Here is a 24,191-nt window from a genome sequence, read left to right as displayed (position 1 = left end):
GTGTTCCCCTAAGGTCAGCGCATAGATCAGGGTCCAAAGAGGGATTCTCAAGGGTCCGGGCCAGAGCGGGGAGAAGTGAGAGAATGGGAGGATTTAATATTGGATCAGAAAGGATGCCCTGATCATTGCTGGTTCTTTGACTTCAATTGACTGTTATAAATAAAATAACCTCAATGGAATGAAAGCAGAAGGAAATTGAAGAAAAGTATTCTGGTATAAACAGTGAGAAATTCTCTCTTCTCTCTTTCTCTCTCTCTCCCTCCCCGTGTAAACAAAGAGAAAATATGAGGAGACCTACAAGCTACAAGCAATATCACAGCAGCTTCTGAGTACAGGAGTAACCCCTGACTGCTGTGGGGTGTGGCCCAAAAACCGTAATATAATAATAATAATTTATCCCATCTCTCTCTTTGTGGTATAAACAGGGAGAAAACTCAACAAACCTATATTGCCTTAATTTATCTTCTCTCTCTAAATCAGGGAGAAAACACATGAAATCTATGCTGTCTTAATTTACCCCAGCACCTCTCTCTCTCTGTCTCTCTCTCTGTCTCTCTCTGTCTCTCTGTCTCTCTCTCTCTCTTTCCTCTTTCTCCCCACCACCCCCCATGCACCCTCTAGAATTTTCTACTCTGCTTTGTCCAGGGCAGTGTCCTGGGTTTAGGAGGGTCTCACACACTCCAACCCAGCAGGGAAATGCAAACATGCTGTGGTGGTCACAAACTCATCACCTCCCAGATCAGGGTTGGGAGCACCTCTTCTAACCTCCCCAATTTCAAACCGGAAATATCCGGTGGAGATAACCAGTAAGTCAGTGACTGGCCTCCAAGAACAAGAAAAGCTCCCCCTTCTACCAGCACCCACCTATGGAGCTCCCAGACCCCAGACCCACCGGGTGCAGCTCCCCGATGATAAACGACTTCGACAGTTCCCGGGCATCTGTGGAGTGGCCGACATCCTCGAAGTTCTCCGTAGCATCGCCCCCTGCCTGCTCCCTGAGGACTTCTTCCCCGCCAGGGTGCTGTTCAAGAGAAAGGGAGGGAAAAGACCATAAGAAATAGAATTTCCCCAGGTCAAGAGTCTCAGAGGAGTCAGAGGAGATGCAGAGCCTTTGGCCTGTGCCCTGCAGGGGGGCTTGCTCAGGAGGAATCTGTTCCAAAAGGATCTTTCTCCAGAAGCCCATTTCCTGGCATATTCGTGTGGCATCAAAAGTAGGAGGCAGGTTTTTAAAAATCCATTGCTGGGGTCCAGAGCAATAGCACAACTGGGAAGGTATTTGCCTTACATGCAGCCAACCCAGGTTCAATCACCAACATCCCATAGGCATCCTAGCCTGCCAGAAGTGATTCCTGAGCACAGAGCCAGGAATAACCCAAGCACCATCGTGTGTGGCCTAGCCCCCTCTGCTCAAAAATAAAAATCTAGAGACGGGAGGGGTGGCACAGCAGTAGGGCATTTGCCTTGCACACAGCTGACCTAGGACAAACCGCAGTTCGATCCCCAGTGTCCCATATGGTTCCCCGAGCCAGAAACAATTTCTGAGCGCAGAGCCAGGAGCAACCCAAGCATCACTGGGTGTGGCCCAAAAACCAAAAAAAAAAAAAAAAATCTATTGTCCATCATGTTGTGGTATTAATTGGATTGTGGGATTGATCAGATCCACTCAGTATACACCTTGTTACTCATTGGTTAGAAACATCTTTGAATGTAGCACCTTGAATTGGTGTTGAGACCACCTTGTCCCACCTCCAGGTGTGAGCTCTTCCCTCAGAATAAATATTCAGATTTTTCAGGGAAACACTCGCTTGCATTTTCCAGACCTCCACAGAGCTTGCTGCTTCTTAGAAGCAAAGGGCAAATGTGTTGGACTTAAGAAATCCATTTCTCGGGCCCGAAGAGATAGCACAGCGGTGTTTGCCTTGCAAGCAGCCGATCCAGGACCAAAGGTGGTTGGTTCGAATCCCGGTGTCCCATATGATCCCCCGTGCCTGCCAGGAGCTATTTCTGAGCAGACAGCCAGGAGTAACCCCTGAGCACTGCCGGGTGTGGCCCCCCCCAAAAAGAAATCCATTTCTCCTTTCATGTGTGTTTGTGTGTGTGTTCTATATAACTATACATGTCTCCTATCACTGACTTTTTACATTATTTTATAATTGGGTAAATTTGGTATTCATTATACCAAAATTCTATCTTATCATTATAATGATTTACCAAATCATTCTTCATCACCTACTATTTGTTTCTGGTCCTAGCCTTGGGTGGATTTAAAATATGGACCCTCAGAATTGTAGGAAACACCTGTAAGCAGCACCCTGCCTGCAGGCAGAGCAGAGGAGAGTTCAGCTCCTATGCACAGACCGTCTGGGTCCTATGGAACCAGAAAAGGCTTCCTGGGCTGCTGCCTCCTTACCACGACTTCACTCAGGTGCCAGAAAAAGCACCTAAATGAACAGCACAAACATCTGCAGGCCCTTTGCTGCTTTACTTGGTCAAACCAAGCAAATAGGGAGCAGCTAACAGTGGAGATGCAGGAATTCTTGAGCAAGAGACAGAGCTCTTAGACAAGACAAAGCAAAAGAGGTGCTTTTCTCCTCGATATATTTATAAGGGGAAAAAAATGATTCTTCATAGATGCACCAGTATTAGCTGAGACCACATTCGCCCAGCAGAACGAAATCATAGTCCCCACACAGCTGGCTGCAGCCTACTCCGGACTGCATGGGGGCTGCATCTGCGGGTGCTGGCAGGGATTCTCAGTCTGGAGGCACAGGCAGGTTCTGGGGTGCATGTGGGTCAACAAAGTTACTTGAAGCAGTGCACCTGAGGCCACACAGTGCAGGGATCAAACACAGAGCCTTAAACATGCAGGCATGAGTTCTAGCACTGGCATCCAATTCCTGGCCCATTCCTTGATCCCCAACTCTCCCTAAAAATAGGGGGACAGAAAGCACAGAACCTTCGAGAAAGGGGCCAGACAATCAGTCTGCGCTGAAATCTGCTTCTGACCTTCCTGGGTTTAAATGACTTAAATAAATTGATGGATGTTTTCTCTGGTAATTATCAAAGTTTCTCTTTCACATTCTAAAATAAAATCAGAAAGAACAAGACATACATTGAAGTTACCAATGACAAGATCGGGGGAGACAGAGAACAGGAGGCCCAGGTGTGTGTGGGAGAGGATTTTTCAGAGATCGTTCCCTTGGGCACTGGCTATGTGGGCAGACATGCAGGTCACAGTGTGCAGAGACAATGATGCCCAGCGGGGACCAGCTCTGAGACTCATCGTCAGGGCACGGTGCTTGGTACTTAACTCTAGGCCACACCATCTTACGAGGTGCTTTTATAAAATATGGTACAATATCAGGCTACAGAATGGTGTGATCCCTGGTACCAGATTGGCCCCACTATTGCCAGGTGTGGCCCCCCAGGACTACTGAGCACTATAGAGGGGAGGACCTAAGGGCCCTATACTGTAGGGTCTGAGCAGGATCACAACTGTCCTGTTGAATGAGAATTTCTGGGAATGGCCCCTAGGTCCCAAACATACTTGGGAGCCCCCCAAAACCCCCAATTTCAGTGTCCTTAAGAATATTTCCCTTAAGTGACTTTTTGTCTCCAAGGGTTCTTCACTTTAAACAGACACTGTAGCTAGGGGCCAGAGCCATAGGACAGCAGGAAAGCACTTGCCTTGTTGCATGCAGCCAACCCAAGTTCAATCCCTGGCATCCTAGATGCTGCCCCAAGCACCGATCTGAGTGATTCCTAAGCACAAGTAACCTTTGGGCATTGCTGTGTGGGGTCCAGAAACAAAAGGGAAAAAAACCAAACAAAGGCACTTCAGCAGAAGTTTGTCATTGATAAGCTCAGGAAGCTTATGCCTGGGGCTGACCAGGGAAGAACAACTCACACCCAAACATCCTAAGCACAGGTTGGGCCTTCACTTTGGGGCACCTCCCTGAAGGGTCAACAAGCTCAGATCCTTCCCACAGAAGCCACTGATTCAAAGCAGCCCCTCCACCACCACCACCCCCCCATTTAGGTCCATTGTGAAGTTGAGTCCTCGGGCTGAGGGGAGGTGCCACACGCAACAATCCCTGGAAGCCCTGAGTCTCACCAGGAATTCGTTCTGAGCACAGAGCCAGGAGAAAGCCCTGAGCACTGCCAGGTGTGAACAGGAGAGAGAGACAGACAGAGACAAAGAGATAGAGACAGAGAGACAGCATACACCTTCAGAGGGCTAACAGAGATGAAGCTAATAAGAGGCTCTGGCAGGAGTGACAGGCAAATCCCTGAGCAGAGAGGGACCTTGGATTTCTCCTCACAAACCTGAAAAACAAAGGTGGCAGTACCTACACACCTGCCATCCCTGCCCAAACCATGCTACAAAGAGGAGAGGAAGAAATACCAGGGCCACGGAGAGCATCAGCATTAGAACCGGGAGCCAGAGATAACCTGAGAGGATGGGAAATGGTTAGCGTCAGGAACCAGGCATCACCCATGCAAGATTGGGTGTGGAGTCAGTGATTGATGGGGACCAGCCCTCGCTGCCTTCCAGGGTGGTGACCTTCACCTTACAGGCCTTACAGTATCCATGCCAGGTCTTCAGAGCAGACAGGGAGGGTCCTAGGGAAGGATTGGAGGCAGCAGGAGCAGCTCTGGGCCCTGGGCAGTCATGAGGAGAGGAGAGTGGAGGGGATGATGAGACATACTCAGAGCAAGAAGCTTCCTGTGACTCAGACCAGAAGCTTGCACAGTGGAGCGGGCAGGGCAGAGACCAGCTTCAGGGGGTGGAGGCGTGTGTCTACCTGGTGATCTATGGAGTGACAGTCCCTGTGTCCACTCGCAGTACATGCAGGACAGTCCCAGTGTCTGCCTCCAAGCTTAAATGCCTTAAGTGACCCACCCATGTACTGCAGAAGATGACCACACTCCTGGCCTCACACTCTCAATCCTGGGGTGCTTTCAGCAGCGTAGACAGTGTGGCTGCCTAGCAGTGGGAATCCAGCTGCCTTCATGTACCAACACATTATCTGCCCCCGACACTAGACTCTCACCACTCACTCTTCAAGTTCTGGGTTAAGTATGGGAGCATCCCAGAGCTCATCCTTGGCCTCCCCACACTCCCATTTACCTTTCTTTCCCTGGAACTTGGGACATGGCCTGAAGCCCCCAGACAACAGCCTATGTCCCCCTCACCTGATGCCCACCATGTGCCCAGCTGGGCCCAGACTCAAACCCTCTGAAACAACTCTATCCCCCACAACACCCCTCCTAGGCTTCCCAGGACCCGCTTCTCCATCTGCCTCACTCGGAGCTACAGGCACATCCTACCTCCTAAATTTCTTGGGATCTCACCCACTCTGCACCTCTGTCCTGCCATCAACCACCCCTCTCTTTTCTGCAAACAAGCCCTGAACATCTCTTACTCTCCCCGGACCCTGATTCCTCTAAGCCCCCTCAACCCCCAGCCAATAGCAACTCTGTGGGACACCATGAAAACTTCTAGAAGCTGATTAAGATGAAGCTGTCTCAATCCAAGTGATCAGGAGCAGTGGAGGAGTAAAAGGTCCCAGCAGGGACCAGCTCAGGGCTAGGCTGTCAGACTTCAGAGGAAAAGGAGGAGGAGGAAGAGAAATGGAGACACTTCCCAGCACGACTGCCAAAATCCGGCTTCTCCATCCTCCGCCCTCCAACTAGCCAAACCCGTCCTGGATCCCGGCTCTACATGTTCTCCACACATCTCTGCCATCACCTCTCACCTCTTTAGACTCAGTGTCACCTGGTCTTTCTTTCATGAGTACCCAAATGAGAAGAGGCCTGCACCCCCAGATACAGACTGTGAGAGACCTCAATGTCACTTCAGCAAAGCCTGATCCTGTGAGAAACCAGAAGAGCAAACCATGCCAGCTTTGCCTGGCGACCAGTCTTGTCTTTGCCCCCTTCCATCTCTTTCCCATCACTGCACCTCGTGGCAGCTGAAGTGATGTTGATGCACGCTGGGAGAGAGTTTTTTGGTTTTTAAGCCTTTTGTATCTGGGCTATTCCCAGTGGTGCTCAAGGGTTGGTTACTCCTGGCTCTGTGCGCAGAAATCGCTCCTGGCAAGCTCGGGGGACTTTCTGGGATGCCAGGGATGGAACCTGGATGGGCCACACACACACACACACACACACACACACACACACACACACACACACACACACACACACACACATGCACGCATGCACACACGCACGCATGCATGCACACGCATAAATGGCTGCTATGGTATATAAGAACCGGCCCCACATGGTCTTAGGAGCTCAGTAGCTGTGTCCTCTTGTCAGCCCCAGGTCTTGCCCTTCTGACCATCTCACATCACAGCACTGACATAAAATTACTGACACGCTCACTTCATCCAAACATGAAGGGCCTTGGATGTGGGTGCTGTTAGCACATAGAAAAAGCAGTGTGGCCCAAGGGCTCCTGCAACTCCCAGTAGATTGAAGAAATAACACACTTGGCTGTCACGATCACCGACAGACTCAGGGAGCTGGGGACTTGTCTGAATTTCCCAACAGGCCTGAACATGTAACAGTCATTGGAATGCTTTATCCGAAGAGGTACGTGTGGATATATCATTTCACTGTTGAATGCAGCCAAATTCACATGCCATACACACACTGAAAATACACACCGTGCATACACACATCATGCACACACACACACACACATATACATACCAGGCACACAGCTCTTTGAGAGACACACTGAGATACATTTCATTTGCAGTGGACAGAAAGGCAGTAGGTATGTTTGTTTTGCAGATGAGACACACAATGGTCTGAGGAGGTTCTGTATGAATGTTCCCCACTGGGCATGAGATGGATGGGAGGATGCAGGACAAATGGACAGAGGAACTCAGGTGGATTTTGCATATTTAACACGTGTGTCAGTGAAAGTGAGTCAGCATGGGAGTGGATGTGCCTTTGCAAGGTGTGATGAAAGAAAAAGCCTTCGCCATAGCTGGATGTGGCTGACATAAAACTGGAGAGGGGGCAGGGGGATGGAGCAATAGCACAGCAGGGAGGGCCTTTGCTTTGTACGTGGCCAACCCATGTGGTCGACCCATGTTTGATCTCTGACCCAGGTTCGATCTCCGAAATCCCATTTGATCTCACGAGCTTACCAGTAGTGATTTCTAAGCTTAGAGCCAGGAGTGACCCTGGAACATTGCTGGATGTACACACACACACACACACACACACACACACACACACACACACACACACACACACACACACAAAGAAAAACCTGAAAGAAAAAAAAAGGAAGGAAGGAAGGAAGGAAGGAAGGAAGGAAGGAAGGAAGGAAGGAAGGAAGGAAGGAAGGAAGGAAGGGAGGGAGGGAGGGAGGGAGGGAGGGAGAGAGAGGAAGGAAAGAAAGAAAGAAAGAAAGAAAGAAAGAAAGAAAGAAAGAGAGAAAGAAAGAAAGAAAGAAAGAAAGAAAGAAAGAAAGAAAGAAAGAAAGAGAGAGAGAGAGAGAGAGAGAAAGGAAAGAAAGGAAGGAAGGAAGGAAGGAAGGAAGGAAGGAAGGAAGGAAGGAAGGATGGAAGGAAGGAAGGAAGGAAGGAAGGAAGGAAGGAAAGAAAGAAAGAAAGAAAGAAAGAAAGAAAGAAAGAAAGAAAGAAAGAAAGAAAGAAAGAAAGAAAGAAAGAAAGAAAGAAAGAAAGAAAGAAAGAAAGAAAGAAAGAAAGAAAGAAAGAAAGAAAGAAAGAAAAAAACCTGAACCCTCCCTCCCCCTTCTCTGTGGCTTTGTACAGCATTTGGGATCCAGTCTGGCCAGTTCCACCAGGCGGCCACCCTGGGGCTTTACAGGGGATAGTAGAAATGTCTCCCCATCATGACAAAGCCACAAAGGTTTCCTAAAGGCTTCCTGACTAGGTCTCTTTGTGATGATTTAATTACATTAATTAATATAATAGTTTTATGGCATTCGTTACCATTCTGCAGGAGCCAGAGGTCTGAAATGGGCTCTTAAGCTCTTGGGTTATCCTTTAATGGGGCACAGTTGTAACTGTAATGGGAGAAACAGCTATAATTGTTCTCCTGGGTTTCAGGATCTGGCACATCAAGGAGATATCAGAGGTAGAAAGGAGAGGTGGACAAACACAGCTAAGCTGGGTAAAGGAAGAGACAACAGGGCCAGACCCTCCACAAACCAGTGGTCAAGGAAGCAGGTGGTGCCCAGACTGGGAGGACAATGAGTTCCTCCCCCTCTAATCATGGCCCCTGTATGCAACTGGCCAGAGCTCCAAGATTTAAAGGGGTTGTCAATGCTGATCAGTGATTTCTCCCCAGACCTCTGCTGTCCCTGAGAAGGGAGGAACAACACAACCATTTGGCCAGTGCTAACACAGAGGACATTCCCTAGCGTCTGATCTCATCTTTACAATGTATTACTACTGTTATTACTTGGGGACTTGGGCCACACCATGTAGTGTGTGCCTTATTAAGATATAAAATGTCTGATAATCATCATAAAGCTTGGGGGGATTCTCAGAACTAGTCATTCCCTGCAATGCTTGGGAAACTATGGAGTGCTGCAGGTTCGAGTAGGGCCTCCTACCTTGTGCAAAGACATGCTCCAGCCCCCACTCCCATCTATCTCCTCAGCTTTAACAAGGAGCCCTGCAACAGTATTTTCAGGTCAACCCTTGGCATTCCCTGCTCTGAGAAATCTCTGTGTTTGATCCCAGGAGTATGAAATACCACCCTGCACCAACCAGGCCACCACATCATGACCCCACACTTAGCCTGAAGGGAAGAAGCGGCTCAATCCAGAGCCTTCTATGCAGGTGGGAGTCAGTGCTTGAGAGCTTGCTGGGATGCTCAAATTCTACATTGGATCCTCAGGTACAAGCCTCCATTCTAACACAAGTTCTTGAAACCTGACCCAGAAGTCCTGTAGCCCTTCCAACATCATGGGTGAAGTACACTGTTGTACACCAAGAACTGACAGTGATGGCCCTCAAGGTCAAGTGGAAGGCCAGGGACTAGGAAGTCTTGCTTCAATCTCTGCCCCTGAGACTCAGGGCAAAACAGAAGTGAGGGACAGACCACGCACAGCATGGATCTGCTCTTGGATAAGATTTCTCACATACCAGAGAAAAGAATAATAACTCCATAGAGATAAAGGGCAAGAAGAGGTTTTATAAGGGGTGTGTGACCATCACAAGGCCAAGAATATAGAGGCCCAAGAGCCTTTTTAAAATGAGAACAAAGAAAAATGCTAAACAAATGAATTAACGCAGAGGATATTTCACCATTGTGAGGATGTTGTATGACGTCAGGAAAATTCCTTTTTCTTATTCAAGAGTGTATTAATTAAATAACAACAACTAATCATAAAAGACACTACTGTAGTACCATGGAAAGGTAAAAGATAAAAAGACAAAACTTAGATGCCATTCCTAACATAGATCGTTTCAGTAATACATTCTTGATATGATAGTGTCCATCTAAAGAAGAATGAGAAAGAATGCTGAATCAAATCTGTCAGTCTAGGTTCGAATCCTCATTCCGAGTCTCCCATCACCTTCATTCTGATTGGCTTATAGCTTTTCCCAGTTCCTTAGATTCTCTACCCCAAAATTAAAAACTGAACAGAAAGCATATTGGGGGTGATTATCTTATGTTCCTTTGTACTACAACTCATCTCCTAAGGAAGTGTTTTGATGTTTTTGTTTGTTTCCCAAAGTCTTTCACCTAAACTCTTATCATTCCCACTCTAAGCAGTTTTTAGAATCCCAAGGGAAAACATTCCAAACCAAGGGTTAGAAGACCTTTTATAGCAGGAAAGTCTTACTTTCCTTGTAAACAAAACCAGTCCTCTTCAAGTTCATGCCCCAGCCACCAAACTGGGGTCCCCCCACCCCTGACCCTCAGCAGTATTTCCATCTCACAAGTCGCTACCAGAATACTCATCCTAAAGTAAGCATACCACACATCACAACCCCTGCTCAGTCTCCCTCCACCACTGACTTCCAGTGTGCCAAGAAATGCCTCCTGGTTTCTCCAGAGAACAGCCCTCACATCCATATCGTAGGGAAGAGCACTCAGCCAAAATTCCAGTCAGCCAGAGAGATTGCTCCATGCCTTGCTCCAAGGCTTCTAAAGGAGCCAAGAGGAAAAGAGGAAGTTCTCAAGTCACTTTTCTGCCTAGTCATAGGCTGTGTTTGGTCCACAGTTGAGACAGTTGCTTCATATTTCTCATTGTTGTGGGGTGAAGACCATGGTCCAAACATCAGTCTCTCCTTTTTCTCAGTCTTACTCCCTAGCTAGGAGACAACCTCTCCTTTAGCAGAGAGGGTGAGAGAGAGAGAGAGGGGTGGGGGGGGGGGAAGGGGGAGAGGAGTTCCCAAACTCCCTGGCAACTGAGTTGTATGAAGAAATTCTGGCCGGGGCCGGAGAGATAGCATGGAGGTAAGGCGTTTGCCTTTCATGCAGGAGGTCATCGGTTCGAATCCCGGCGCCCCATATGGTCCCCTGTGCCTGCCAGGAGCAATTTCTGAGCCTGGAGCCAGGAATAACCCCTGAGCACTGCCAGGTGTGACCCAAAAACCAAAAAAAAAAAAAAAAAAAAAAAGAAATTCTGGCTAATTTTAAAATGCAGATTAGAGGGGCCTGGAAAGATAGCACAGTGGTAGAGCATTTGCCTTGCATGCAGTTGCATCCAGGACAGATGGTGGTTCGAATCCTGGCATCCCAAATGGTCCTTCGTGCCAGCCAGGAGCGATTTCTGAGCGCAGAGCCAGGAATAACTCGAGTGCCACTGAGTGTGACCCAAAAACAAAACAAAAATAAATAAATAAAATGCAAATTAGAGACAAGAGAATCTTCTAGAAGCGCCCGTTGGCCTTTCTGCATCCTGCCAAGTGGACTGGGAATGCTGCTACTGGCCCTGAGGAGGGGGGACAGGCCCTCGGGACAGCCAAGGAGTGTACGAGAGCTCCTCAAGAGCACTGGAGCCGGGCCCGGAGAGATAGCACAGCGGCGTTTGCCTTGCAAGCAGCCGATACAGGACCAAAGGTGGTTGGTTGGAATCCCGGTGTCCCATATGATCCCCCGTGCCTGCCAGGAGCTATTTCTGAGCAGACAGCCAGGAGTAACCCCTGAGCACTGCCGGGTGTGGCCCAAAAACCAAAAACCAAAAAAAAAAAAAAAAAAAAAAAAAAGAGCACTGGAGCCCAGCGCCCCCAAACCTGCTCACTAGTACAACAACTCACACTCCTTTTTTTTTTTTTTTGGGTTTTTTTTTTTGGGGGGGGGCCACACCTGGTGACGCTCAGGGGTTACTCCTGGCTATGCGCTCAGAAGTCGCTCCTGGCTTGGGGGACCATATGGGATGCCGGGGGATAGAACCGTGGTCCGTCCTAGGCTAGCGCCACTGCCCAGCCCCAACAACTCATACTCCTACAACACTCACAGCTCACTCCTACAACAAATAACCAACTGCAATTCCTCAGAGCACTGCTACTGGGGCTCATCTTAGCTCATTTCTAGTTATGCTTCATCCATCAAGGATGCCAGCTGCCAAGTGGCACAGAGAAGTAGACAGATGTGGGCCCTGGCTTCCAGAAGCTTCAAAGGGGAACATCTCCAGAAATTACCAGAGGAAGATGACAAGACCATCTCAACTGTACACGAAACAGCAATGAGTGGACAGGAAAGAGACTGGAAGAGCCAGAACTTGGAGAATAACGGGAAATGGGGGAACTTGGGCTCCAAGTTGGAAGGCAGAACACAATGCAGGGAAGATGTGGGGAAGGGTGAGGCTGTGGGTCTCCCTTCATAGGACTGCTCAGCCTCAGAATAGCCAGTGACACCAAGCACAGCACTTTCCCGAGATGTAAAGTGGGGGAGGACGAAAAGTCCACGAGGTGGAGTTTAAACAGGACCTTTGCCTGCGAACACTCAGCTGCCAGAAAGGGAGGGGCAAAGGGGCCGAATCAACAATGACTATGCAGAAAGTACAAGAAGGCTCTTGGAGAAGATTAGGGCCCTGAGTTAAAAACCCAAAGCAAAACAATCCAAAGGGCTTTGGACAGTGAACAATTGGCACAAGCTTGAGAAAGAAGGAGCCGGTGCCAGCCTCAACAACGCTATCGCTGCCAGTCAATTCTCCAAAGCCAAAGGCAACACCTGGGCTACTAGGCCTTCTCAAGTCCATGGGCACAAGCTGGGGGAAGGGGCTCTGGTCATCCCCCACACCATCCAGATGGTCCCCTGTGCCTACGAGGGGATGAGGGAGCAGAGTGGCTGGAATGTGCTGGATCTTTCTGGGCTTTTGTTCTTACTATTTGTTTTGGGGCTACACCCACAGTGCTCAGGGATTCCCCCTGTTCTACACTCCTGGCAGTTCCTGGGGGAGGGGAGCATATGAGATGCCAAAGATGGAACCTGGATCTGCCACATGAAAGCAGTGCCTTCCTGGCTCTGCTCAGGCTTCTCTGGATCTTTCTGGATCTTCATTTTCCCACCAGGAGAGCCTGGGCAAGGCCACAGAGGGTGAGGGGGTGTCCTAAAACAGGAGGGCAATAGGGTGTCTTAGAACAGGAGTAAAGAGATGTCCTAGATTAGGGGGACAACGAGGAATCCTAGCAGGGGAATGAAGTGCTCTAAAACAGGGAAACAGAGTGCCTTAGAACAAGGGTAAGAGGTTTTCTGGAATAGGAAGGCAAGGAGGTATCCTGGAATGGGATGCAATGGGTAGGTGGTTTCCTCCCCCCTCCTTCCTCTGCACACCCTGGAAGGTCAAGTCCAGCCTGAACCCCATTTGTCACAATCCACTACACCCACCTCCACTTGGTCCCTCAGAATGTTTCCATGGCCATGACCCTTGCCTGCTGCAGCCACAGAGGGATGGAAGGCCAGGGACTACACTCTCTACCCAAAGTCAGTTCCCAAATCAACCGGTACTCTCCTGAGGGGGCAGACCCCACTCTTGGCCAACAGGGATTTGGGTGAGAGAAAGGAACCCAGACTGGGGCGGGCACAAAAGGGGGGTGGACCTTCAATTCCCACCATGCTTCTCTAAGCCAACAGGAGGTGACAGTGAGGGACCGAGAACCTTTAGGCTCGGACAGACATTTGAGTTGCAGTCCTGGGGGAGACAGTCAAGAGGAAAGGTCCCCCATGAGTACCAACCCCGAGCTGGGGGGAGAGGAGAAGAAGCAACAAGCAGCCAGCCAGACAAAGACATGACACAAAGTATTACATCTCCAGCAAGGCCAGGATGCACCATGAAAAGGCCTGGAGAGTTAGAGGCCTGAGAAGGGCAAAAGAAAATGGGGGTTCTATGGCGTAGAAGAAAAGGGAAGAGAGGCCAGAGAAGGAATCCAGAGAGGGTACACATGTGTGTGTCATAGAGACTGTGTGACTACATGAGAACATGTGTGAGTGTCTGTGTGTGAAAGTGAGTATGTGTGTGAACGAGTATGAGAATGTGCGTGTGAGTATATGTGACTGAGTGTAAATGTAAGTGTGAGTATATGAGTATGTCTATTTACATATGAATGTGAGTGTGAGCATGTGTGAGTAAGTGTGAGTGTGTGTGTTGATGTGTGTAAGAGATGTTGGGGGGTGTTACTAAGTGTGTGTGTGTGTGTGTGTGTGTGTGTGTGTGTGTGTAGCAACAGATCAAAGTGCATTAAGTGACAAGAGACAGCCGGATCGGGGTCAGAGTCCAAACCTCGAACATGCCCAACCTTGGTTTCATCCAGTACTACAGGCCCCCCCCTCATTGTCCAGGGTACCCCCCTCATAGTCCAAGTGGTCCCCCATACCACTGCTTCCTCAGGCCCCCAACTAAGGCCATGCCTGCAGATGGTGGTCTAAGCATGCAGCAAGGAACAGGCCTGTGTACTTCTAGCTGAGCCTCCTAACTGAGCCCACTTCTCATAGGATCATCCTGTGCTCATGCTGAGGCCATGAGGCCACAGTGTGAGGTCATGAGACCCCTATGTGAGGCCATGAGGACCTCATGGACAGGTGAGGACAGCTAACGCTCTGAGGGGTCTCTGACGAATAGCACTCCAGCCAAGAAGAGATCCTGCTGGCACTCGGGCACATCTCAGGGGGCAAGGGGGCAGGAGGCAGAAGGAGGGCATCTGCTCTGTGGTCACACCAGGGGCATCGCTGCTTGTGCAACCTGGAACCAAGCACTGGGGAGAGGCCAGAGTCCTGCCAGATGGGCAAGCAAGAGCACAGAAGGGAGAGCATGGGAAAAAATGGGGTGCAGAGAAGACAAGTCCCTTCCAGGAGAGACACAGGGGAAGGCACTCAGGGAGCTCAGGGAACACAGTGGGCACAGCTTCATGTGCAGAGGGTTGAGAGAGGAAGCAAGCCTGACCTGCAGGACCCACATAGGGATTAAAGCTGGGAGTGGCGGGGCCCCTGGAAGGGAGGCTCTGTTCTCACAGAGTTGACACAGCGTTGACACATTGAGCTAAGCAACTCAAGTGCACTCATGTAAGAAATTGGCTGAAGAGTCCTTCTAACGTCACCGTCAGTCTGAGGGAGCTGGGACACCTTGGAAGATGAGGTCGGGGCCCGGACCCCAAATGAAGGTGTAAGAGGGGTCCGAGGGGCCTTCTAGGAAGGGAGGGGGAGAGATGGGAAGGACAAGGGCAAGCGGAGGAGAGGGAGCACCATGAGGAGGAGAAGCAGGAGGGGGAAGAAGGAGGAGAGGAGAGAGGAGGAAGAAAGAAGTGAAGAGGAAGAAAAGGTAGAAGTAGAGGAATAGGAGGAGGAAGAAGGGGGAAGAGGAGAAGAGAAGGAAGAAAAGGAGGAAGAGGAGGAAGAGGAGGAGGAAGGCCCAGCTTTGCCCAGCCAGCCGAGTGAACAGTTACATAAGGGTGTATGCAGTCCAGCAGCGCCTCCCACACAGGCCAACAACCCTTCCAGAACAGAACCATTGTCACAACAGGATTCGAAAGTTCTTCCAGATGTGTGTGAGGAACAGTCTGGAAGAATCCGCCCTCCTGCATCTCACAAGCTCCCCTGAGATTTGGCTTTTGTTTGTTTGGTGCCTTTGTTTGGTCTCAGCTTCTGATAGAGGACATGTGGATGGGCACACAGGGCAGTTCCCCAAAGTGGAACTCAGTCCTCCAGCCATGGAGCCACTCCCAGAACCGAGAGGCTTGGCCAGGCCTTCCAGAGAGTAGCGCACAGTAAGGGGAGGTGCTTCTAGCTTTTCTCTTTGGTTCAACCATTTCAACCACAACTGTCTGTGCTTTCTCCTGGGTCCCACCACAGGGGATCCCCCAGCCCAAAGCTGGGGGAGCAACTAACTGTGTCCATGCAGATAGTCACAAGCCCTCAACTTATAAATTCAAAACTTTAATCAAAACTCCATGGGGACTGAAGTTGTACCCCTGAAATCAATGTCTAGCAACCAATGCAACAGCTAGCAAAAAGATTTGGGGATAAGGAGGGAGGATCTGTCAATCAGTGCTCAGGAGGTCCTGGGGACCCTCCTACGTCTTAGTTAATAACCAGGGCCAGGACACAGTGCAGGGCCCAGAGTGTGGTGACCAGGTGCCTCTACACCATGTGGTGTTTGCTCAAGGGTCATATGCAGTACCAAGGTCAGCTGCATGCTAGACAAAGTGAGCTATCTGGTCCCCAAGCACCTCATAGGAATTTTTCTTTACAGACTCGTGTCCCCTCCTAGAGGACCACTGTGAGAACTGAGAGCACAAAAGGATCTCAGGGATGTACCCAGGAACACTGAGTGAGCTTCAATGGGAGAGGAGTGGTGGATAACCCCTGGGGAGGAAAGGAAAGGTGATGGGGTGCCATCCCCACCACTGCTGAACAGCATTGCGCACCCAAGTCCACATAAGACACCCTGGATCCAAGCCCAGGAACTGTGAAAGCCGCCTTCTGCCCAGTGGGCAGAGATGCCAAGTCCCCTTATTCATGCCCACTGTGGGCAGGGCTCATGGGCCTGACTAGAGACACAGGGTGCAGGTGCCCGAAAGGGATCCCATGAAGGGCATGAAGCACAGCTCACGAGCCATCAGGCTGCCCAGCCACTCCCAAAGGCCTAGAGCAGTGATGGCGAACCTTTTTGAGCCCAAGTGCCCAAACTGCCGCACAAAACCAAAGAATTTTCTCAAAAGTGCTAGCACGTCAATTAAACCTTAATAACAAGATTTTAGTATCTAAAAACTATGCAGCAGGCACCGCATATCTTAATTGCGGGCCTTCCCGCGTGCCAGCTGCAAGGCCTTCGAGTGCCACCACTGGCATGCGTGCCACAGGTTCTTCATCGTGAGCCTAGAATGACCTGAAAACTTGCCCCTTCAACCAACAGGTGGCATAGGAAGCAGCTAATGAATGACCCCGAATTCAAAGGGACAGAGACAAAGGCTGTGGAGGAGGGAAGGCTGGCTCTGGCCCCATTTCTGGGGGACAAACATACTTTTAAGTGGGTGGGAAAGGTTCCTTTTCATTGCTCCCTTTGGCTGTCCAAATCATGAGGTGAGACGCTGTATGTGCACAGCCCAGGGTCTGGGCTACTCCAGAGAACAAAGGCCCACTGAACAGGGAACAGGTCTCAGAGGGTGAGCTCTGGAGATTTTGATGCACCCCCTTCTCACCAAGTCTCTCTCCTAGAGACTCACCAAGGACAGACCACAGGAGGGAAGATTTAAAACAAAGCTGCGGGACTGGTTCTGACACAAACAGAGGCAGACAGCAGCCTGGAGCCCAAAGAAGGGCTGACAGAACAGAGGGGAAACTGAGGCACAGGCTTAGCAGTCAAGGCAGAAGGCCAAACCCATGTGTTTCTGTGGTGGTGGTGGTGGTGGTGGTGGTGGTGGTGTTTATGACAACACCAATAATCAAACCTCACACATGTAAATGTATTTTGGAAGATTCCAGAAAAGGCATGTCTACTACTTAGTCCTGAAATGTATATCTCCTGTGACTATTTGGATTTCACATCATTTTCTGTTTACTTGCTAACATAACTTTTTATTTTGGCTAACATAACTTTCAGGGTGTGTTCTACAAAGTCACCTACCACCTAACAGAAAATGGCAACCATATTTAAAAAAAAAAAACAACTTTAACTTAATCAAAATATTGTATGCATTTCCAAGTATTTTCATACATTTTATTCCTTCCCCAAATTCACAGACCTGAAGTAGATGTGAATGGCAGAATAGTTCCATTTTAGAATCAAGGAAATTATTTTTGAAAACTTCTCAACTTGCCCCTGTCACCTCAATAACAGGTTTGAGGCCAGATCTAGTTTCCCAGCCTAGTTCCAGACCTTTCCCACAAATGTCAAGTGACTCAGTTTGTTAAGATGACATTTTATGAAAAGGTACCATATTCCCCTCACAAGTGTGTCATATAAAGCAAATGACACCTGAAGCTGAAGCCTGAGTGCAGGGGAAGAGTGATGTGTGTCTTATGGTCAGGTGTGTCTTATAGAGCAACCTATAGTACTTATGGTCTTTTATAATCTTTTTTTTTTTTTTTTTTTTGGTTTTTGGGCCACACCCAGCGGTGTTCAGGGGTTACTCCTGGCTGTCTGCTCAGAAATAGCTCCTGGCAGGCACGGGGGACCAGATGGGACACCGGGATTCAAACCAACCACCTTTGGTCCTGGATCGGCTGCTTGCAAGGCAAACGCCGCTGTGCTATCTCTCCGGGCCCGTCTTTTATAATCTTAAAAGTCTCACCCAAAGTGGACGTCTGCATTACGCAGTCTCAGGCCTTCCTTGATTTACTCTAACTAAATCACATAATTGCTTTTTCTTCCCTTTCTTACTACTTTTTAATGGCCTTTAAAGACAGGTTGACAACCTCCAGCAGTTGGGGGGGGGGGGTCACACCCACAGCACTCAGGGATTACTCCTGACTCTACGCTTAGAAATCACTCCTGGCAGGCTCAGGGGACCATATAGGATGCCGGGATTTGAACCACCATCCTTCTGCATGCAAGGCAAATGCTCTACCTCCATGCTATCTCTCCGGTCCAGTTGAGATTATGTTTTTTGTTATTCTTGTCAGGGCTCTTACTGTTTCAAAACAAAGTAAACTCTTTATACCTCACCCCACAGTTCAAAGAGTTACCACACTATGCCACATAGAAATACATCAAAGGGGCCGGGTAGGTGGCGCTGGAGGTAAGGTGTCTGCCTTGCAAGCGCTAGCCAAGGAAGGACCGCGGTTCGATCCCCGAGGACCGCGGTTCGATCCCCCGGCGTCCCATATGGTCCCCCCAAGCCAGGGGCGATTTCTGAGCACATAGCCAGGAGTAACCCCTGAGCGTCAAACGGGTGTGGCCCAAAAACCAAAAAAAAAAAAAAAAAGAAATACATCAAAGCCGTGGACAGTGTGCCCTTGACTCTTGACTCTGAGATACTCTGGGTATCTCCTCAACAAGAGATCCTCTCCAAGAAACTCCTTTCCGTGTGGAATTGGTGCTAGTCAATGTGTGGCTCTTCTTGTTTCTCCATCTATCTCCAAAGCTAACTACAGCTTTGTGGGCTGCATGCAAAGTAAAAGCCTTCCTCATTCTGGCCTAAATCTCTTTGACACTTCAACAATTTTGACTTGAACTGAAGTAAGTTGCTAAAACCATCCTACCCTCTCTAACAAACTGAATTGGTGCAAAAAAAAAAAAAGGAAGAGGAGGAAGAAAGAAGAAGAAGAAGAAGAAGAAGAAGAAGAAGAAGAAGAAGAAGAAGAAGAAGAAGAAGAAGAAGAAGAAGAAGAAGAAGAAGAAGAAGAAGAAGAAGAAGAAGAATTAGAAGAAGAAGAAGAATTAGAAGAAGAAGAAGAAGAAGAAGAAGAATTAGAAGAAGAAGAAGAAGAATTAGAAGAAGAAGAAGAAGAAGAATTAGAAGAAGAAGAAGAATTAGAAGAAGAAGAAGAATTAGAAGAAGAAGAAGAATTAGAAGAAGAAGAAGAAGAAGAAGAAGAAGAAGAAGAAGAAGAAGAAGAAGAAGAAGAAGAAGAAGAATTAGAAGAAGAAAAGAAGAAGAAGAAGAAGAGCAGTTCAAACACTGCTGTATGTATTTCAAAACATTGACCCTCATTGTTCCAGAACCATTTATGTTTTTAATAATACCAATGGCCCTGATGATATTATTAAAATAAAACTCAATAAAATAAAGAAAAAATAAAACTCTAGTAAAACTCTAAACAACGCATAGTTCATGTGCGTTGCATTCCAAAACTGTAACAGGACTGGGAAGAAAAAAAATACCCAAAAACTTTGACCCAAATCATGTGGGCAGCAAAGCTGCAAACCTGATAGGTATGAAGCTGGGCCACAAAATCCTTACAATTGTACAGGGTGTGACTAAGATTGATTAAGAAGTTAAATCTCTCCCACTCCACAATGTCCTTCCACAAGAGAACAGAATAGCATGTGAAGGCCAGTATTTCAGATGGCTACGCATTGCACAATGAAAATGTTTTGCCAGTAATCCAAATGAAAGGATATTAATTTTTTTGGTTTTTTTTTTTTTGGGGGGGGGCGGCCACACCCAGTGACTCTCAAGGGTTACTCCTGGCTATGCACTCAAAAATCTCTCCCTGCTTGGGAGACCATATGGAATGCTGGGGGATTGAACCATGGTCCGTCCAAGGATAGCGAGCACAAGGCAGACGCCTTACGGCTTACACCACTGCTTCGGGCCCTGGAGATAATTTTTTAATAATGTCCTCTCTTGGGGCCAGAGAGATAGCATGGAGGTAGGACATTTGCCTTGCATGCAGAAGGACAGTGGTTCGAATCCCGGCATCCCATATGGTCCCCCGAGTCTGCCAGGCACGATTTCTGAGCGTAGAGCCAGGAGTAACCCCTGAACGCTGCCGGGTGTGACCCCCCCAAAAAAAAAAATCTCCTCCCTGACCTCACCCACCAGATTCCATGTTTCTCCTGAGCTTCTGAATGCTGGGCAGGGCAGAACACAAGACCATGGTCAGTGGACAGAGTAATGAGGAAGGATCTGGGCCTGCAGCTGTAGTGCAGGTCACCAGTATCTTCCCATTCTCATGCCACTGTGACAAAGCTCCATAGTCTCCTGGTGCCTTCAAAGGCCCTTGAGGTACAAAGACTCTAGAGGTCGTCTCAGAGAACCCGTTCTGTCCATCATACTGGATGCCTTCCCTTTCCTTAGACATGTAGACATCTCTACTTTTTTGAAAGAATCCAGGGGAAAATGCTTTTCCCAGTGGGTAAGAGTATTTCCTCTAAGCAGACCCAGAGGATGGAAAGTTCACTTAAGAGATAGGAAAAAAACACCCAAAACAAAGCATGGTTAGGTCATGGTCATGGTTAGGTCATGACAGGCAAAGCTTCAGGAATTTCTGGACCTTTTAAAGGAAGGAAGAAAAGGAAAGCAGGGAAGTCAGTGGACTCCTTTCTCTGGTAAGATATCAGGGTCTGGGAAGAATACCCCGGTCCACACCTGCACCCCAGGATCCTGAGTGAGGAAAGCCTTTAAGATGCATGGAATGCTCAGCAGCACCGAGACCCCAGAAGTAATCAAGGTGGAAAACAAAAGCAGAGGAGTCTGTCCTGAGAAGACAGCAGCCAGAGGCCAGTGAGAAAAACAAGTGGTCCAGGTCAGAGCAATAGTATAATAGGGAGGGAATTTGCCTTGCATGCAGACAACCTGGGCTGGATCTCCAGCATCCCATATGGTCCTGGAAGTGATCCATGAATGCAATCAGGAATAATCCCTAAGCATTGTCAGGCATGACCCAAAAATTAAAAAAAAAAGACAAGTAAGTGATCCTAGGTACACCCCATCTTTCCTAGCATATCAGCTTTCTCCTCCACGAAGTCCACACCCTTCTCTCAGTACCCCCTTCCCACTGCCCCATGTCACACCTAACTTGTGGTTCACTCAGGATATAGTGCTCAACTCCTCCTGGCTGGTTAGAGTTTAGAGATGACAGTGCAGCCACTCGGCCAGGACTGTAATTCCCAGTCCCATTTCCTGCATGACTCTCACTTCTTCCAAAGAACTTTACTATGTGAAAACTGATGTGTCTTCCTCTAGATTCCCACTTCACAGCAAGCGCTTACCAGACCTGGATGGCAGGAGCAGAAGGAAGGGTGGAGTACCCAGGGACCAAGAAAGCAGTATACTGTCCTGAGTCCAGGGAAGGTGACAACAGGGAACCTCTCTCCAGGCCCCAATGGAGCCAAGTGACACAGAACATAAACGGGCTTCGATTTCTCACCAGTGGGAGATGTTCTGGGCTTGCGCATACAAAGGATTAGGTACCAAACACCAGTGGAAAGCTCATCTCAGCATTGAGCTTGTAAAGCAGCTACCCAGGATCCTTTCCCAGGGAAAGCACTGAAAATTGAGCTGGAGAGAGAACAGGGCCACACACCTGCTCCATTACCTCCCTCTTGCCCACCCCTGGTATCCAGAAACAGGTAACCCCATTTTGCTTCAGAAGAATGAAACAGAATCAGTTCTTTTCTGCCAAGAAAGTTGCCCTTCAAGACTATGCACTATGCACTTAGGGCCAGGATTTCCCACAAGGAGTGGCTCTGACCCCAGAGGATATTGAGCAATATCTGGGGACTTTTTTTTTTTCTTGCCCCACCTGGAAGAGGGGGTGCTGACACCCGAGAGAAGGAGGGCAGACAGGAGCTGCAGTGCACCTGCAGCTGGTGACTGGATGCAAGAAAACTTGTTCAGAAAACTCCAAAAGAAAAGAATATTCAGTAACCAAAAGAGGATCAGGACAGATGAGATCTGACTCCTCATTCAATCAGGACACTTTTATCTTCACCTCAAGACAAAAGCAAACCAGCTTTCATAGAAACATTAATGACAACCTAGTTTGAAATTGGTTATTTTTTTTTCAATAAAGCAAACTAAAAAGCTTGAATAGAGATCCAGCTAAGAGCCAGTCTCTGTTTTCACGTTTCTCTCACACTATAAGAATCCCTATCTAAGGATTCTCATTTATTGCCCAGAGAAATCAAGGAGGAGGTCAGTATTTCAGTAAGGTTTATGATTACAGCTTCCTCCATAGCGAGTTACACAACTCACAATAACAAGTGCGGAGGAAGCAAAGAAAAGTCCTTTAACGAAGTATCCAAAGGTGGGGAAGACCATTCAGCAGGTGGGAGCACATGCTTTACAATGGAGAGTCTTGGCATAACCCATGCAACAACCGGAGGCGGCCCCAGCACTCCCCCCAAACCACCCGGGACCCCCACTGCTCAAAGAAGAAAAGAAAGGTCCCTTAGTATTCATGACAAAGACTCAAGAAAGTATCAAAGGAGAACTTTCCACTAAAGTTGAAAAGTTATTCTTTTTTTACAAAACTTGCAAAGTTGCTTAAATATATATCTTGATATATAATATAATCACATATTAATTACTAATCAATTATAATTAACAATATAATTATATTATATAATGTGATTACATAATATAATTAATAAATAATTATTATATAATATAATATAATATAAAAATGTATGTTTTACTCCTGACCCTTCTATCTTCCTCCCTCATAAGAAACAGTACCAAGAGCCCCTGCACAGTCCTTACTGGGTTTAGTGACTGGACGGAGTGAGCACTTTCGAGGGGAAAGGTGCTAGATAGGACCTTGGACCGTGGGAAGAAGTGCTCAGAGGGGAAAGAGCGACCTGAACTTCAAACTCCGGATTCTCTCCGCCGCTCTCGGGGTGCTGCAGCGGCTCGACTCTGGGTGATTAGAGGCAAGACAGCCCGACACCTCGATGAGAGATTCCGTCCTGAAGCAACCCCCCACACACACACACCCCAAACAAATCGGAATCCCGGGGGTGGAAGGGGTGGGGCTGTCCTCTCTCTGCAAAGAGAAGCAGCTGCTGCAGACCCGCTAGGCACTCCAACTTGGTTCACCCAAAATGGCTCAAGCAAGCAGTGAGCTCACCTCCTCCAAGAATTTGGTGAGGTCGTACACCTTGTAGTGGAGGATCAGCCAGGTGCTCTTGCTATGGTTGTGCTTCTGGATCTCCTCCAGCCGGTAGTACTTCACGGCCTGCTCCGACTTCTCGGCCATGGCAAAGGCCCTCCTAGTGCACACTTGCAACCCAACAGAAACCTGCAACCAGCCTAGGACTACCCTCCTGCCCAGGCTTCCCAGCCAGGCACATCTGGACACCCGCCCAGGGCCGGCCCGCGCCGCGCCGCGGAGAAGGCGTGTCCGCGCACGGCCTGCAGCCGCTGATTGGCCAGAAGCACTGTCCGTCTCTAAGTCCCGCCTCTTGTCCCGAGCTTTCGCCAATCCCGACGAGACCTGCCCCGTACGCGAGATATGATTGGGTTGTCAAGGTGTCTGTCAGAAAAACCGTGGCCAATGAGGCAAAGCGGGGCTTCTCTTTACGTCACCGAAGAAGGCGGTGGGGCCCAACCCTAGTCTCGGGGCGCGCAGGGGTCAGGGCAGGCAAAGGGTGCAGTTTTGCCCGGATTTCCCAATCAAATCAGATCTGGACTTTTTGTTTTTTGGTTTTTTGGGGGGAGGAATCACACCCGGCAACGCTCAGGGGTTCCTCCTGGCTCAGTAATCGTCCCTGGCAGGCCAAGGGGGATCTTAGGGGATGGCGGGATTCGAACCACCGTCCTTCTGCATGCAAGGCAAACGCCCTGCCTCCATGCTATCTCTCCAGTCCCAGATCTGGACTTTACTGTGCAACCGATGTTCCCACTACTGACTGTAAATAAATAAATACATAACAAATAAATGAGAGTTGTTGCATTAAAAAAGCAAAAAATGTCTACTTCTTCCATTATGCACTTATCTACATGACTGTTGACCACTGTTAGATCTTAGCAGTCTTATTTCGTCTCGACTATACAATACTATTGATTGTAGAGCTAAATAAATCCTACAGACTTGGTCGGAATCGCTCCTGGAAGAGCATTTCTCCAGCTGGGCACACATGGGAAATTTTGCTAATTTGAGAAAGGGAGGAGGAAGGAAATAACAGCATTATTAATAAGTCATTTGATATTTATTATGAGTCTTTTGGGTACTGGCAATTCATTTCAAAAAGAATTGCACAACAGGGCAGTTCACCCAGAGTGCAAAAGGTGCTCCTGGGAGCTGCTCTATGAACCTTACTTCCCAAACTCTCCCTCACTGACAGCTTTTAAGGGAACAGG

General features: G+C 48.5%; 1 protein-coding gene across 1 annotated transcript in view; it reads right to left on the bottom strand.

The window, feature by feature from the left end:
- LOC126020338 (cytochrome b5) overlaps window positions 1-23,217 on the bottom strand; it is a 30,344-nt gene extending 7,127 nt beyond the window's left edge. The window contains exons 1-2 of the mRNA XM_049781787.1: window positions 22,960-23,217; window positions 893-1,021 (exon numbers count right to left, since the gene is read on the bottom strand). Coding sequence (XP_049637744.1) covers window positions 893-1,021; window positions 22,960-23,088 — 258 coding nt within the window. The 5' untranslated portion in view covers window positions 23,089-23,217. The remainder of the gene's footprint in view (window positions 1-892; window positions 1,022-22,959) is intronic.
- Between the last annotated feature and the right edge of the window lie 974 nt (window positions 23,218-24,191).

The sequence above is a fragment of the Suncus etruscus genome, chromosome 10, assembly GCF_024139225.1.
Source record: "Suncus etruscus isolate mSunEtr1 chromosome 10, mSunEtr1.pri.cur, whole genome shotgun sequence".
NCBI classification, from domain to species: domain Eukaryota; kingdom Metazoa; phylum Chordata; class Mammalia; order Eulipotyphla; family Soricidae; genus Suncus; species Suncus etruscus.
The sequence above is the reverse complement of the archived record's forward strand: the minus strand, read 5'-3'. Positions and strand labels throughout refer to the sequence as shown.